At 45.2% G+C, this 17378-nt stretch overlaps 1 protein-coding gene across 2 annotated transcripts; it reads left to right on the forward strand.

Moving 5' to 3' along the window:
- ANKRD35 (ankyrin repeat domain 35) lies at positions 1-15692 on the forward strand. Of its 2 annotated transcripts, XM_054562857.1 has the most exons (13): positions 1-39; positions 5892-6022; positions 6738-6826; positions 7184-7248; positions 8065-8122; positions 8309-8379; positions 8708-8814; positions 9403-9584; positions 10196-10233; positions 10398-12425; positions 14342-14431; positions 14681-14746; positions 15630-15692. In XM_054562857.1, exons 1-13 carry the CDS (start codon positions 1-3, stop codon positions 15690-15692), a joined length of 3027 nt encoding a protein of 1008 aa, XP_054418832.1. The 2 variants fall into 2 exon arrangements, with proteins under 2 accessions (XP_054418832.1, XP_054418833.1); XM_054562858.1 differs by lacking the exons at positions 5892-6022; positions 6738-6826 and having other exon boundaries at positions 1-33; positions 7222-7248.
- Positions 15693-17378: the final 1686 nt, after the last annotated feature.

The following is a 17378-nucleotide window of genomic DNA, read 5'->3' on the forward strand; positions in this document are numbered from 1 at the left end:
ATGAAGCGCATCTTCTCCTGCTCCAGCTCACAGGTGGCGGTAGGTGCCAAAATGTCTGGGAGGATGGGCATGGGGCTAGGGCCCAAGCCCTGTGGTGACAGAAATCCTGACTCCAACCGCCGTGCACCCTTTGCCTTTTCTCTTTATCGGTCTTTCCAGTTCTTCCGCCCCTGCAATGCAGCCCGCCAGTCCTGCCTTCCTCAAGACCCTGTTCCCCAGACTCTGGCCAACCTCGGACCTCCCCAAGGTTTTTCCCTTGGCCCTTCCTTGTCCTCCTATCATCTGCATTTCCATCTTCTGATACGTTTCCTGCAGCTGTTGCCCCTCCTGAAGGACCTGTCCTTTAGTGCTTTGTCTCTTAGTGCTGAACCAGTTCCTGCTCAGCTCCAACTTCCATTATGTCTCCCAAGTTCTGTCCCATGGTCTCATTTTCCAGCCCTGCCCTGTCCTGACGACCCCCCCCCCCCCCCCCCCACAATATGGTCCTATTCTTGCTGTTTCCTCTCAGCCCAACAAGCACTCCCAGCTTAGGCCTTCATAGAGCCTTCTCTGTTCTTGTCACCATCTCACCCTGTGCCGCTTCCACTCCCATTCTTTCCTTGTTACCACTGGGCCCTCACACTGAAACCGCTTTCTAATTAGTGCTCCCACAACAGCAGTCTTCATTTGTTCTCCCCTTCAATCTCTGCTCCTCTCTGCCCAATGGCTTTTCAATTCCACTTTTCCTCACTTTGCCCTGACCTGTCTGCTCTCTGTGAGTTAATCTTGCAGTCTGGCCAGCCTGCACTGTGCCAGAGCTTTCTCTGTGCCAGAGAAAGCACAGGAGTCTAACTGCTCCCCACAGACCTATGTAAGTAGCCTGCACTGCAGTGCCTGGTCATCAGACTGGTTCTTGTGCTAGTCAAGGCCTTCTGCCTGCTTCTCCCCAAATCTTTGTTCATTCTAAACCCTCACCCATTTTTGTAGGACTTATACTCTCTACCCCCTTTGACTGAGTAGGGGAAAGGTGGTGGTGAGAAAAGAAGAGGAGAGTGTATTCATTCTGAGAGTTCCCAGCAGAAGTCACTCTACTCCCCAAGTTCTCCCAGAACAAAGCACAAGGAAGAAGATTACAGAATGTGGGGGCTTAGAGAGAGTATAATTTCTTCTTCTCTGAAGATCTCTTACAGAGAGACCCCCAATCTGGGGATAACAATTTCTGTGGAGACTGAAATTATGGTTCATTTAGAACTGAAGTTGCTACTTACCTGTATTAATACTACTTGGTGGTGCCATTCATAAGCAAACATGAGAAATGTTTAGTGCACAGAAGTTTAGTTTGCATGGGCAGGCCACAGAAGCCTGGAAGCAAGCTATGAGGCAATATCAGGAACTCTGTTGAGGCCTGTCCTTGTCCCACTTACATCTGCTTCTCCACTTAGTTTCTACTTATGGATCAACCAATCAAAAGGCATTCACTGAATAACTATTATGGCTACCAGAAACGGAGGCTACCCGGACTCTGTCTTAACTCACAATGGCTCTCTTATTCATATGGACTCTAGATGCCGCAGTGAGCAATGGACTGAGTGTAGGAATTTGAAAGTATTCCTCTGCCCTTCTTCACCCCAGCTCTATAAAGTTTTGGCCATGAAGGATTTCTACCCATTCTAAACTCTTCTTAGTATAACAAAATTATAGGAAGTAAATTGTTTGGATTTAGAAGTATCTAGCTGGAAAGAAATCTGTTTCCTCAGTCAGGATGGGATCACAAAAAGCTTGTTATAGGCCAGTTTCAGTTGCAAATTGTTTCTTCATAAAACTTCCTCATACTTCTTATGATAAATTCCCCCACTCTGTTAGTAGCTAACCACTCTGGACCTGTTTGTCACAGAAATTGTGTGACAACCCTCCTGGACACTCCCAAAACTTGGCTTCCCAGTGATACAGGAAGATTGCCCCTGCCTATCCCCACTCCCACTCCTGGGTCCAAGGCTCAGAGTCTTGCACTCTCAAATTGAGATAAGGACTGAAAAATTGGTGATCATTTAAAATTTTTTTTAATTAATTATTTTTTCAACTATATTTGTCTCTGCCTTCCCCCCACCACTTTCCCTTGCCCCCTCCCTCCCTCCCACCCTCCCTCAACTCTACCCCTTTGGTTTTGTCCATAAGTCCTTGGTCTATGTTCCTTGACTTTCCCCCTTCCTTCCTTCATTTTAAAATTAATCTCAGTTATCCAAAATATAGAAAATTCAGCGAACAGACAGAAACCCAGCTTTTATAATCTCATTTTATTTTAGTCAAGTAGAGGATGACTTTGAGGGTGTCTTACACATTACCTTACTCTGCCTTTGTAAGAAATAAACCAGAAAATAGCTTTAAACAGTTGGAACTTAATTAGCTTAGAGAAATGTGAATTGCATTTAAAAAGTTGAGAGTCATCTCCTGGTTCCTTCAGGATAGCTTTCCTGTTTCCATACACCTGTCCTACAGTGGTAGCCACTCTTCCTCTACTGTTGGTGTGCTCCATCTTCAAGCTTAAAGGCACACAGCCAGAGATAAGGTGAAGCTGCAATTACTTTTTAATTTTAAAGGCACTCTAATTTTTTTTTGAGAGAGAGAGGAAGGGGGAGCGGAGAAAGAAACATCAGTTTTTGTTGTTTCACTTATTTATGCATTCATTGTTTTTCTTTTTTTTTTATCCTCACCTGAGGACATATTTATCAGTTTTAGAGAGAGAGGAAGAGAGAGGGAGAAACATTGATGTGAGAGAGAAATTTTGATCAGCTGCCTCCCATACACGCCCATACCAGGGATCAAACCTAAAACCTTTTGGTGTACGGGACAACACTTCAACCAACCGAGCCTCTCAGCCAGGGCCATTGGTTGATTCGTGTATGTGTTGTATGTGTCATGACTGGGGATCGAACCCACAACCTTGGCATGTCAGGAGGACACTTGAACCAACTGAGTTACCTGCCCAGGGCAGGACCTCTCATTATTTTTTTAGATTTCATTTATTCATTTTTGGAGAGAGGGGAAGGGAGGGACAAAGAAAAAGGGAGAAACATCGATGTGCGAGAGATACATCAATCAGTTGCCTTTTCCACTCCCCTGACTGGGGACCTGGCCCACAACCCAGGCATGTGCTCTGACTGGGAATTAAACCATTGACCTTTTGGTTCACAGGCCAGCACTCAATCCACTGAGCCACACCAGCCAGGGACCCTCTAACATTAGCTGCATATATACAAAGTTTATTCTTGTATTTGAGTCTGCTGGTAATTGCTCCCTTGAGACTGTGATGATAATCCAGTGCCTGTTTTCCAAGGTGTTGGGCGAGCAATGAATGGACTGGATCTTGAAATTTAGAAATGTCTCTCTGTCTTTTTCCACTGTAGCTCTACAGAGGTTTGGTCATGAAGAATTTCCACCTATTTTAAATTCTTCTTAGTATAACAAAATTGTAGGAAATAAATCAGGTGGATTTAGAACTATCTAGCTATAAAGAAAAGTGTCTATTTTGCTTGGAAACACCTTTACCATCTGTACAGCCTGGCTGTTGAGCATTGGCGATTATGAGCAAGATCCCTTCCTTCCACTCCCCTGTATGGAGAATTATGAATCCAGGAACAACCAAAATGTGCCCAGCAAGGCTAGAAAGGACGGGGATTGGAACTATCATTTATTGTTTACCTGCTAGGTGACAGACATAGTGTTAGGTGCTTTATATGATGTTATATCATTAAGGAACTGATATTCAGAGAAGTTGTTACATGTCTAAATTCACAACGACAGAAAATGTTTGAATTGGGATTTTAAATGGAGGACTTCACATTGAGGTCGGCTCATGGCACTTTCCTGTGCTGGAGGCATAGTTCTAGCTCTCTGCTTTTTCTGAGGGTGATCTGTCACCCAAGAGACCTTGGATTATGTGTTCTTACATCTCATTCTATTGGTATGTGGAGGAGTCATTTCGCTTATTTTGCCCTTTGAGAATTGACCTGTATGGAGACTCTTCATGCAAAAAAGTAGCATCTTTGAGTGGGTGGCTCTGCCCTGGAGGCAGTCCTAGACTGTTTATTTGGAAATAAGTAAAATATCTTCCATACTCTGTAGTAGTGTGGTCTGGTGGTAAGAACTAGGATTGGGCATCAGGTGGCCTGGGTTTTAATCTCAATTTTCTCACCATTTTGTTGTGGGTGTCTGCACAGTTATTTAATCCCCGTGTACTTCAGTTACTTATTCTGTCAAATAGATAAAATAATATCAGCCCTAACTACTTTCCAGGAATGTTGAGAGGCTAATTGAAACAGCACTTGAAAGGGCTATGAATACTGGAGTCCTACCTCAGAATCCATCTACCCTAGATAATTTTATGATTGTGACATTTAAAATCTTTCCTGTTTTTGATGAATAATTTGCCATGGTTATGTAAACAGTATTTGAAAATGACTTATTTGGCTTTTATTGATCCTATATTTTTATACCTTCTCCCATAGCCTCTTTCTTGTTGAGATTACAACTCAATGTGCAACCACTAATCCCCTATCAGTTCCTGTTTTGTTATAAGGATGCCATACACTTGTATAGCTCTTGACAGTTTACAGAGAGATCTTATATATATTAGTTCATTTAATACTCACAACATGATAAGGTAGTTATTTTCCACATTTTATAGATGAGGAAACAGGTTACAGGTGTTTAATGGCTTATTCTAGATCTCATAGCTGAGAAAGAAACTGAATCAGTCCCTGAACTGAGACCTGCTGACAAAATTTCTCTGGGGTCCTTTTCACCATACCACAAATTTTTGTATCCTTCTTCCTTCTCTTCCCTTCCCTTCCTCTTCCCCTTCCCCTTCCCCTTTCCCTTTCCCTTTCCCCTTCCCTTCCCTTCTCTTTCCCTTCCCTTCCTTTCCTTTCCCTTCCCTTCCCTTTCCCTTCCCCTTTCCCTTCCCTTCCCTTTCCCTTTTCCCTTCCCTTCCCTTCCCTTCCCTGGCTTTTCTATGATTTCAGCTCTGGGTGTTTTCAAACAGCTCCCTCTTTTACATCCTGTGATACTTCAATTGTTGTAATTATCCTGCCACCTGAAAAAGTCAAGCAGGAGTGATAGAACAATATATGCCCAGGTGTGGCTTTTGTCTGGGACAGCTGCTCCCTGCCAGGAAAAGAGGAGGGCAGGAAGGAAGTAGAAGGAGAGAGGCCTCTCACTGCTTCCTCAAACCTAGCTAGAGACCTGTATTTGCTGTTTGGTTGTTGCCATGAAAGGGAAGAGCAACTAGGTAATGGGCAAAGATATGAGATGGGAAAACAGAAACTCTGCTTCTCCTCCCAGTTCTGAGGCCCAAAGCCAATGTATAGAGATAGTATAACTAGGTATTTGGATTCCTGACTGTGACCTGAAGCTAGGTGCCTTGACTTCTCAAATATCTGAAGACAAAAAGCAGAGCAGCATGGAAAGCTTAGAGAGAATGTGAGTACAATCAAGAGTGGTCAGTTTGGTTCAGCTTGCTCCAGCAACACCTAGAGAACAAAAGGGAAAGGAGTCATGGCTGGGACTGCTCTGTGGCTGTGCATCTAACAACAATAATCATAACAATTATTTAAAAAGCATTTGAAATACTCTGCATCCAGCACTCAAAACTGATTTTTAATTCAGTAGTCCAAGCATCTTTTGGCCCAGGGTTAGCAATAACCAGAAGTGGTTCTCAGTAGCATATGAGTTGGTGATTATTTAATTCATCCACCTAAGAAGGACTACATGACCTAAACTGAGTGACTTGTGGAACATTGAAAGGACCTCAGAGATGTCCTTTTCCTCTTGCTTGGCATCTTCTTAACCATCTCCATTTTTTCTTTCTCCACTCCACCCTCACCTAATTCACACAATTTATGGCTTTGGACCAGGTGGAGAGATGGAACCGCCGTGATCAGAAACTGCTGGAGGCAGTGCAACAAGGGGATGTGGGACGCGTGGCTGTCCTGGCTTCCAGAAAGTCTGCCCGACCCACCAAGCTAGACTCGAACGGCCAGTCCCCGTAAGTCTTCCTGACCCCACCTTTAGTGTGTGGTTCCCTTTGGAAGCTCCAAACCCCAATATGATGTAGGACCAGGGAATGCCTACAACTTGAGAGCCGTTTTTGTCTTAATAAATCTTTGCTACATATCAAGTGCTGCACAAAATGAGGGAAGAATGTATTGTCCTTGAGCTCCATCTACCTCACAACTCAGATCAAAACAATTGACCAAAAAAGGACAAAAATCCCATGAAACAAACAGAAAGCTGATATATACACTAAATAGACTATTTCTTCATTGCACAAAGAGGTGTGTGTGCTTGGAAAATTCAGAATGAAGTGGTAGCCATGAGAGTAACATGGCTAGAAGGAATGAGTAGGATAAGAGGGATGTTACCCCTTGTCTCTGCCTAAGCCAGCCTTCACATGTTCATCCCTCTGCTCTGGTCTGGCTGACTCTTTCTGTGACATTTTCCAGTCTGGTAAGGTTCCTGCAATAATAGTCTGAGACTGCTTGAGACCTGTAGCTCTTATTTCTATATTTATTTCCAGCTTCCTCTGACTTTATGACAGTAGGCCATATAGCCTTGTCTTTTTCAGAAAGTCAGGTCAGGGGAGTTCCCTTTCTGCTTTTGAGATTGGCTTTGGGGTTAGGGAGCGTAGCAGGCAGTGATTATTAAGACCCTCCCATTCCTTATCCCCTGATCCCTTCATCATTCCACCTTGATTCTGGCAGGTTTCATCTGGCAGCCTCCAGAGGCCTGACAGAATGTTTGACTATACTGCTTGCAAATGGGGCTGACATCAATAACAAGAATGAGGATGGTGAGTTAGACTGAGCACTGTTATGCTGTTTGCCTCTTCCTCTACAACAGCAGTGGGGGCCAGTGTTGGGCCCTGCTGGAGGTTCCAACTGCAGCCTCCTGCTTCTCTCCTCATAAGTTCTGGCCGGGATGCTTCCAGAGGTTCCCCGACCTGCAAGCTGGGTGTGCTTTCACCCACCTCCCACCTCCACCAAAGGTACTAGGCACTTGGAGAACAGGAATTTCTGGCCCTATATGGCTGAGAGCTTCTCTCTCTAATTTCCCTCTGATTATCTGTGCATCTCTTGCCTTCCCTCCCTGTGAGTCATTGGCATGCACGGTGCCACCTGCCTCCCTCACCCCCTCTTTCTCTTTCCAGGAAGCACCGCCCTACACTTGGCTACCATCTCCTGCCAGCCACAATGTGTGAAGGTTCTGCTCCAGGTAAGAACAGCCCCTTGATACTACACCTGTGAAGGGAAGAAACGGACCCAGCATTTCTTTGTCTTGAAGTCACAAGCAATATTTGATCAAATATACCCATCTCATCCCCAATATGAGAGTTTGTAAGAATTTATTCATTAATTCACAACATTTATTTAACATCTACTATGTGCAGGCACCACACTTAATGCTGCCCTTGAGAGCAGGTCATAAAGTAGAGTTGCCAATCAATATGCATATATTGAGCACTGCCATTGGCAGAGCCTCTTCAAAGACTAACTGCTGTGATGGTGATGGGGGGTGGGGCAGAAGGAGAACAGAGATTTTCAAATTAAAACAAAATCCTACTGTCTGTTTTTGAGGTATGTGTAGTCTAGGCACACAAAGAGAAATATAAATGTGAAATGACATGTAGAAACTTTATAAATAAGTCTCCAAAAGTATAAAAGGCACAGTTCAATAGACCATTGGGTGAATGGCTGTTCTGCTTTTGTTCTTCCCAGGCCTTTCCAAGTTTCCTAATTATGATCCAAAAGTACAAGTCATGGACTCAGGTGTTATTTTTCCCTAGTACATTTATTTATCTATAATCTGATTTTTCTTAGGCCCTAGGTTTAACAACCAGGGTTGAAATTCAGGGCTGCCTACTATCCCTATCCCCCAAAAAAGTGTATTGCACTTGCCTTGCAGTTGAACAAAGCCATGGTCCTCCCACCCCTCCCCATGGTAATATGGAAGTTGGAGACCCAACAGTGGGTATGGGATGAGATTGTTAACACCATGTTCCATGCTGTTTCCCTTTGTGGCTCTTTACAGCATGGTGCCAACGAAGATGCTGTGGATGCAGAAAATCGTAGTCCATTGCACTGGGCAGGTGCGTGCCAGAGGGCTGGTGGGAAATAGGGCTGCAGGGACCATAGGGTAGGAAGGAGGGGATGACACCATTCAGTGGAAAGGGCAGGGCTGATTACTAAAATGGTCAGAGGGGATGTTGGGTCATGGTCTGACTAGATGTACTTCCTGATTCCCCTTAACCTAATCATCCTTCAACCCTCCCCAGCCTCCTCTGGCTGTGCCTCAAGTGTGCTCCTGCTATGTGACCATGAAGCTTTTTTGGATGTCCTAGATAATGTGAGTATCAGCTGGACCACTGGGAAGTGTTCTACACAGGGAGGCTGTTGCTCTCTATAAGCTTGATTGGCCAAGTTCTATGACTAGATGTTGTGCAGTACCATCTCCTCTTTCTCCTTCCCAACTCCCCCTGCTCCTCCTCCACTTCCTCACAGAGAAGTTAACTCTTATCTTCTGGACAGCTTCTAACCCTTAGAAAAGGAACATTTAGCCCCAAGACTGGGAATTCTTTTTCTGAATAGATGTGGGGAGAGGGGAGCTGGTAGGATTGTATCAAACCCCTGGCTTCCCTGGCTTCTCATGAACCCTCTTTCTACAACCTGTGCAGGATGGACGTACACCCTTGATGATTGCCTCACTGGGTGGTCATGCAGCTATCTGCTCACAGTTACTGCAGAGAGGTGCCCGAGTTAATGTCACGGACAAGGATGACAAGTGAGCCTTCCTCGTCTTTTCACCCCAAATCCAGACCCTGACCAATCTAGGAAGGTGCCACTGGGCAAAGTGTGTGTGTGTGTGTGTGTGTGAAGACAAGTTGGTCTCTGTGTTCTTGGTTTCCTTTCTTCTGAGAGATGGTTTACAGGAACTCTGCCAACTGCTTCACTGTTTTTCTCTTGGGAAGTTGAGAAAGTTTTTCTTATACTTTTTATTCAGCTGCTGCCAGCCCCATCTTCTTAATGTAGGTGACTCTGGAAGTAGAATCAATACCTCTGGATGCATAGTTTAATTTACTGGTTTTTAAACTATTTTTTAAGCAATGGAATCCTTTTTTTCTGATAAAGAATTTATGCACAAGCTTAATATATAAAACAGAGGAAAATAAATCTCTTTCAATTGGCCCCCTGCTTTCTGATGCTTCAGCTCCAAGGAATAGCATTTGAAAAGTTCTGGTCTGGCCTAATGGTTTGTCATTGGCTGGTGTTGGTCTCTGTTTCCCCTGCCCACACTGAATGAGGATTTCTGGAACCAAGACTCTCCAATTCCAGAGGAAAAGCCTATCCTCAGATTTGACCTAACCCACAGATCGGCTCTTATCCTGGCCTGTGAGAAAGGCAGCGCTGAAGTGGCTGAATTGCTTCTGAGTCATGGAGCTGATGTGAGAGCAGTGGATAGTATGGGGCATGATGCCCTGTATTATGCTCTCCGAACACAAGACAAGGCACTGTGGAAGCTGCTACAGCAAGCCCTGAACTGGCAGAGAGGAGGTAAAGCCAGTTCCCTGTTGTAACTTCAAGATTTTCCTTTATAGCTCAAAGCTTTTTAGAATCCCATTTATTTCCATGGCAATAACGAATCTGACACATAATTGTCACTTTAATCAAGTGTTTACTTATTTATTGCTGCTGCTATGAGATGACCCCAAATTCCCAAAAGCATGGTCACAAAGTTCTTTAATGAAGCCTTGTCTCTCACTATAGGCAACTCTGGCTAGTACTATCACTAGCATTTCTGAATTATAAATGTATATCTCTTTGTGTGGTTTCCTGGTCAATCTCTCTCTCCTCTACTAGACCATAAACGCCTCAGATGATAGGCCATTTCTGTTTTGCTTACCACTGAGGTCCTGGTGCTTATAGCAGTGCCTGGCACAGTGTCCAATAAAGTAAGAACAAAATGAATGAGCTGGCACATCTCTAGGATAGGGAATCAAGGTTGCTGGATTGCAGAGGGGTGGTTCCCAGCTCCAGGAAGGTATGTGTGGCAAGGGTTATGACACGGAAGGGCCACTCCTCTCAGTGAGTCTGAAGCAAGAATGTAGGCTAGAAACACATGGGACCTGTCTCTGCTCTCATTTTCCTTATGTATTTTCATATAGATCAGAAGCTAGTTCAACACCCAGATGTTGCATCTAAGGTAAGACCCTAAGTGCCTCCCCTTCTGACCCACTGCAGGCCATCCCACTGGGATATCTTCCAGGAAGTGACCCATGGGGGTATCAAGACAGTCTAAAAGAAGAAAGGCCCTCCTGGGTCTAGGATAGCTTCCAGGCTTTACTTCACTGTCTGTTTTCTACATAGGCCTCTCCATCTGAGCCTCAGGTGGGTTCTCTACCTAAGAGTTCTTGGAGAGGAGAGCTCAAGGAGCAGCAGAAAGAAGAGAATCATGGAGATGCATGCTCAGAGGAATGGAGGTGGAAATATGAAGAGGAGCAGAGGAAAGTTTCTCAGTTGGAGCAGGAGCTGGTACAAAAGACAGAAGAATGTAAGGCTCAAGCTGCAGCCTACCTGGGCTTGGAGAACAAGATTCGAGGACATGTGCAGGAGCTGGGGCTCCTCCTGGCCCAAGAGCTCACAGCTCCAGAAGGGCAGAGTTCTAGTATGCATCCTGGAGAAGATGGCATGGAGCAGGGTTGTCTCCTGGACCTGCTGGCTGAGCACATACAAGAGCTAAAGAAGCAGCAGCAGGCAGTAGCCACAGCCACAGCTGCAGCCACAGCCAACCCAGTATTAGCTTCCAAGAAGATTGAGGATTCAGTGTCAGGGGAGATCTATTATGATGACCATGCTAGGTCCCAGCCAGAACAGGGGCCACCCCAGAGCCCAATGTCTGAGATCATGGGCAGTGCCACAGGACAGCAACTGATCACTAACAGTGGACAGCCCTTTGGCCCTGATCATACTAACCGGCTGCATGCTGGCCAGGAGAGTTCACAGGCCCCAGGGGCTGAACCAATAGACACAGTGGCTCAATCAGTGGGTACAGCAGCCATGAACCAGCTCCTGCAACAACTGAGGGAGGAGCTGGCTGCTGTGTGGCGAGAAAAGGATGCTGCCCTGGGGGCTTTGTCAAGACCTGTTCTAGAGGGAGCTCTGGGGACACCCCGGGTTGAGGCTGCAGCAGCTGCCTGGGAGAAGATGGAGGCCAGGTTGGAACAGGTGCTGGTGAGGCTGGATCGGGCAAAGGCAGGACTACAGGGGAAACCTGTGGCCCCTGCTCAGGAGCCCAGAGAAGGAGCACAAAACACAGGCTCAGAAACCATCACCAAAAAGGATGAAGGGAGGGAGAAAAGGGCTCCTGGGGCCCAGGTGGAGGCTCTAATGGCCCCTGCCAGGGAACAGTTGCCTGGAGGAGGACTGGCAAAGGGACCACTGGAGAAGGAGGTGTCAGCACTGAGACAGAGTAACAATTGCTTGCTAGAGGAGTTGAGGGATCTGGGGCGGGAGCGGCAGCGGTTGCAAGGGGAGCTGCAGTCCCTGAGCCAGCGATTGCAGCGGGAGTTCGTGCCCAAGCCTGAGGCTCAGGTCCAGCTCCAGCAGTTGCAGCAGAGTGTGAAGCTGCTGACAGATGAACTGGCCTTGGAGAAGGAGGCCACCGAGAAGTTGCGGAAGCGCCTGGTCTCCCAGAGCAGTGGCCTCCGAGGGCTTTGGGACTGCCTGCCCCCAGAGTTGGTGGGCAAAGGGGGTGCCTGGGACACAGGTACTGAGTCACTTGAGGAGTTGCGGGCCCACATCAGCACCCTGGTAGCCAGGCATCGCGAGGCCCAGCAGACGCTGTCTAGGCTGGAGGAGGAAAACCAGCGGCTGCAGCTGTGGGGACCCTCTGCCCCACATGGAGAACCAGGCACCTCCTCAAATGTTCCAGCATCCCCAGAAGTGGCTGCTTTAGAGCAAGACCTCAGGAAGCTGGAGGAAGAGCTCGGGGCTGTTCAGGCCACAATGAGTGGGAAGAGCCAGGAGATCAGGAAGCTGAAGAAGCTGCTCTACCAGGCAACAGAGGAAGTGGCTGAGCTGAGGGCCCGGGAGGCAGCCAGCCTGCGGCAGCATGAGAAAACTCGGGGCTCGCTGGTGGCCCAGACCCAAGCTTGGGGTCAGGAGCTAAAGGCTCTGCTAGAAAAATACAACACCGCTTGCGAGGAAATGGGCCGGCTGCAGGAGTCTGTGGCCAAGGAGCGCCGCAGGAGTGGGGATCTGGCTGCCAGGGCCACAGAGCAGGAGCGCCAGGCCAGCGAGATGCGTGGGCGCTCAAAACAGTTTGAGAAAACAGTGGAGCTGCTGAAAGAGAAGATGGAGCATCTTTTGGGGACTTGCCAGGACAAGGAGGCCAAGGTGATCAGATCAGGTGGTGGTGGGGAGCAGTGGGGAATGTTTCTGTGAGTTTAGGGGTTTGCTAACCTGCATTGGTACCTGCCCCTCCTTCCACACCCTAAACAAAATGTCAATTATCATTATTTCTTAAAGATTTTATTTATTTATTTTTAGAGAGAGGGAAAGGGAGGGAAAAAGAGGGAGAGAAGCATCAGTGTGTGGTTGCCTCTCGTACACCCCTCTACCTGGGACCCAGCCAACAACCCAGGCAGGCATGTGCCCTGACTGGGAATCAAACTGGTGATCCTTTGGTTTTCAGGCTGGCACTCAATCCACTGAGCCACACCAGCCAGAGCATGAATGCCAATTATTAGCAAGTTGTCTGGGTCTGAGGTGGTTTAGGGTTAAGATTGGAGGTAAGGTATAAATAGAAGAGAGAAGGGGACTTAGGTATTAAAATTTGGGACGCTGGGTTCAGAAGCACTGTGATCAGGGCTACCACCCATGGAATACTATGGTTATTAGCATTTTGACTTAAATTCTGTTTATTACCCTGAGAACAGGTCTGATAATATGGTGGGTTGCTGTGGTTTTGCTAGGGTTCTGAGGAGGTGACTCAAAGGCTGACTGATTAAGAAAAGTAGACTAGGCCCTAGCTGGTGTGGCTCAGTGGATCGAGCACCAGCCTGTGAACCAAAGGGTTGCTGGTTCAATTCCCAGTGTAGGGCACGTGCCTGGGTTGTGGGCCGGGTCCCTAGCAAGGGGGGCGGGAAATGCAACCACACCTTGATGTTTCTCTCCCTCTCTTTCTCCCTCTCTTGCCCTCTCTAAAAATAAAGAAATAAAATCTTAAAAAAAGAAAAGGAAAGTAGACTAGGCTAAAGGTCAACTTCTCCTGTCCCACTTCAATTAGAGTGGGTTCTACAGAAGATCTCTATTGCCAAAGAGCACCAATGCAAAGAAAAGAAATTAGAAAATCGCCATGTGAGATGCACGAGTTTCCTAAAGAAATCAATTTGCAAGTGAATTTAGTAATTCTAGAATGTTATGAAATGAATTCAGAATTCTTATTCAAATTTGTGTACATGATCAAATTTAGAATGATTAAAAATGTGGGGAGCATATGTTTTACATAATATAGAGTGCATAAAAATAGAAGGAATGTTGCACAGAAGAGGAATCAGTATGGGGTGGGGCAAATTAAAGAAAGCAAGAATTTTGTGTTGGTGTTGAAGGAGAAGAGGAAAGAGATCAGATGAGCAAAAGAATATAGTGTAGTGGAGGTTGGACTGAGATCGTCTAGATTTTTATTTCAGGTTCAAAACTTACTGATTAACCGTGGGTGAGTTATCTAAGCCTCCAAGTCTACAACCCTTAGTTTTTTCATCTATAAGATGAGGCTAATAATAAGGTTTTTGTGATGGTTACATTACATAAGATTTTATTTAAAATACTCAATAACTTCTTGAAAATTTTAATTAGTATTCAATCACAGCTATTTTTATTATTCTTACTACCACCATTCCTATTACTGCTGGTTATCATTAACCACATTTGTTGAGTAGCCTCACGAACTCATGTCCATTTTGCTCAGTGATCAGCAGCCAGAAGTAGGTCAGGATCCAGAATAGAGTTAACGAGCATAGTAGACCATGAATTCAAAGGGATCTTGGTTCAAGTGTTAGGCCATCACTTATTAACTGTATGATTTTTGACAAATTAACTTAACTCAGGCTCCTTGTCTACAAAATGTGAATAATACTTCTTCCAGAGAAGTATTTTTCTTCTCAGAAGTACAGCTGTTTTGAGTATTAAATAAGATAAGATATGTAAAAGTATCTGGCACATATTACATAAAAGGAAGCTGACTTTGACCCTGGGTAGTGGTGGGGTGGGTGGGAAATGAATTGGGCCTCATTGGTTCCCTCTGGCTTTAGATCAAGGAATTGTTGAAGAAGCTGGAACAGCTTTCAGAGGAAGTCCTAGCAGTTCGAGGAGAAAATACTCGCCTTGTCCTGAAGCTGCAGGTATGTTTTGGCTCTCAGGGAAATGGACAGAGCTGGAGAAGAGGGTGGGCAGTGGAAATGATGTATATGTAAGAGAGATCCTAGGAATTGCAGAGACCTGTTCAGACAGTGGTCCAGGCTGGGCCAGTGATGGGCCAGGGAGACTATCTGGCCCAGCTGACCCCTTAATTTTATTGTTTCTCATGCTTGGAGTGTCAGGGTGAGTATGGGATGGTAGGCATATAACTACTCATTGATGTTTACTCCCAGGATTCCCAGAAGAACCACGAAGAGATCATCTCTACCTATAGGAACCATCTGCTGAATGCTGCTCAGGTGAGCATGGGGGGAGGGAGAGACAGAAAGTTGGTCAGGGGGTGTTGCATTTGGGTCCCTTCTCTTACCTGCACATATTTATCATTTTTTGGAAAGCTAGACTTTAGGTGTTCCAGTTTCAGGTCTCTGGATCTCATAAGGAAGAGCAAGAGAAATTGCACTTGAATAAGTGGAGAGAGAGATGTTTGTCCCTCCTTTTCAATTCTCTGATCCACTGTAAAGCCTTTTCCCATCCCTTATTCCCTTTCTCAGTTCCCTCCTGAGCCAAATGATCCCTCACCAAGGAAGATGAGGTGGGTGACTTGCTCCTCTATTAGGAATAATAATAACTACAAAGAATCAAACTATCAAACTCTTATTGTGTACCAGGTGCTTTGCTTTAGATTCAGAGTTGTAACCCTCACAGCAATCCTGAAGAATAAACATTATCTTCTTTGAAAAGATTAGGAGCTCTGGCTGATGTGGGTCAGTGGGTTGGGTGTCATCCTGCTAACTGAAGGGTTGCCAGTTTGATTCACTGTTGGGGCACATGCTTGAGTTGCAGGCCAGGTCCCTGTTTGGGGATGTGAGAGGGGCAGCCAACTGATGTTTCTCAAGCATCATCAAAGTTTTTCTCCCTCCCTCCCTTCCCCACTCTCAAAGAGTCAATAAATAAAATCTGAAAGAAAGAAAAGAAAGAAATAATGGAATAAAGAAAAGAAAGGAAGGAAGGAAGAGAGAGAGAGAGAGAGAGAAGATTAAAAAACAGCCATGAAGGAGTTAAATATTGTGAGGGCTCATAGTTAGAAAACAGCATTCCACCATACTGCAGTCTCTCCCTCACCTGTCTTTCCCGAGATTTTCTATTCTTCATCTCCCTTTATTCCTTTCCTGCCATCCACAGGGCTACATGGACCAAGATGTATACAGTATCCTATTGCGAATCCTCAACATGCAGGAGGAGTGAGGCAGCATGGCCCTGAAGGGTCTGGGATTCCTCCCTTGTGAGTTGTGAACTGAGTCAGACAAGGGAGGGAGCTTGGAGCAAGGACTTGGGAAAGGTGGCTTAAGAATGGGAATTGGAATCTCCTTTTGCCCCAAGTGGTAGCTGACATTGGAGAGTCCTGTGAGCCATAGAACATTTGAAGTGAGTTTAATTGAGAAGTCACAATCTGGGAAATCACTGGGTGGAATTAGGAATCAGTGAATAGGTAGACTAAAGAGGGCTGAGATGTGATGGTGACTGAAAAGATGAGTTGGGTGACACTTTTACAGTCTGGGATAGAGATACTAGTGAATGATGAGTTATGGTGGGATAGTGGTACAAAGTTGTTTCCTAGGGTGGGACTCTACAAACTCCAGAATCTCTCCTCCACTCCCACACCATTCATTCAATGAATAGTCTTCTCCTATTCTTCTCCCTACCCCTATGCCCATGGCCATCTTCTCCTGTCCAGATAGATGAGGATCCCTTTTAGCATCTTGGCATGGGTAGGAGAAGTCTGAAGATATAGAAGTGTGTGCATTTCATCCTTGAATTTCTTTTCAAGGAATAAGAGCATCCCTGGTTGCCACAGGCTCTATCAGGCTGTAGTGGATGGGGAGGTTATCCACTAGAGGTAGTGTGCGTGGAGCTTCAGCTAACATTATGGACCCCAGACCTGAGTACCTGAATCCTGGAATCGGCATGAATGAGACCAGGGAAGATAAGGTTGAAAGCCAGCTCTGTGGAAAATAAAGCAGGAGGCAATATAATACTGTTTGTTTTTGTTTACAGGGCATGGTGGGGGGTAGGGGGGAGGTAAGGAATTTGTTCTCATTTCTTTCTTTCTTTCTTTTTTTTTAAATAACAAGTGGCTTCATAAGCCGACAGCTTTCAAACTTTGCTTGTGATTGTCCTGGTGGTGTAGCTCAGTTGGTTAGAGCATCATCTTGATACGCTAAGGTTGTGGGTTCGATCCCTGGTCAGGGCACATACAAGAATCAACCAATGAGTGCATAAATAAGTGAAACAGCAAATCACTCTCTTTCTTTCGCTCTCTCTCCTCCTCTTCTCTCTCTAAAAAGAATCAACCAATGAATATATAAGTGGAACAACACATTGATGTTTCTCTGTCTCCCTTTCTGTCTCCTTTCTTCTCTTTAAAATCAGTAAAAAAGAAAAAAATGAATTATGATCCATAGTAAGAAATACATTTTACTGTATTTTGCCATGTATACTATGCACTTTTTTTGCCCAGCTTTTTGAGGGAAAAATAAGGATGTGCATTATACATGGGTAGTACCTGAAATATCTTATATCTGTTCATGTGTTTTGTAATTACTTGTACATAAAATTTCTTATACCATAATATGTTCAAAACAAATGCTAAAATTCCTTTATAATACAAAAAAAGCATCTGAATATAAATAGATTTAAAATTGAATTAAAAATTAAAACAAGTTTTTCCTGAGAGTTTAGGCCAAAAATGTGGGTGCTTAGTATACATGGCAAAATATGGTATATCCTATATGGACATACTTGAAATATGTCCTATTCTAGTCTATTCTCTGCTACTATAGTCCACCAGAAAATATTGATCAAAACACATCCACTAACGGGTCAAGGCCCACAGTTTGAAAACAGCCTTCTGTGAAAATGGGGATTGACACT

Source organism: Pteronotus mesoamericanus, unplaced genomic scaffold (genome assembly GCF_021234165.1).
Source record: "Pteronotus mesoamericanus isolate MK-2021 breed Mesoamerican mustached bat unplaced genomic scaffold, CSHL_Meso_final scaffold_705, whole genome shotgun sequence".
Lineage (NCBI taxonomy): Eukaryota > Metazoa > Chordata > Mammalia > Chiroptera > Mormoopidae > Pteronotus > Pteronotus mesoamericanus.

Coding starts and splice junctions, on each gene's coding strand:
- ANKRD35 (XM_054562857.1), top strand. CDS start 1: ATGAAGCGCATCTTCTCCTGCTCCAGCTCACAGGTGGCG. Junction 8,380..8,707: donor TTTTGGATGTCCTAGATAAT/GTGAGTATCAGC, acceptor CAACCTGTGCAG/GATGGACGTACACCCTTGAT. Junction 14,432..14,680: donor GCCTTGTCCTGAAGCTGCAG/GTATGTTTTGGC, acceptor GTTTACTCCCAG/GATTCCCAGAAGAACCACGA.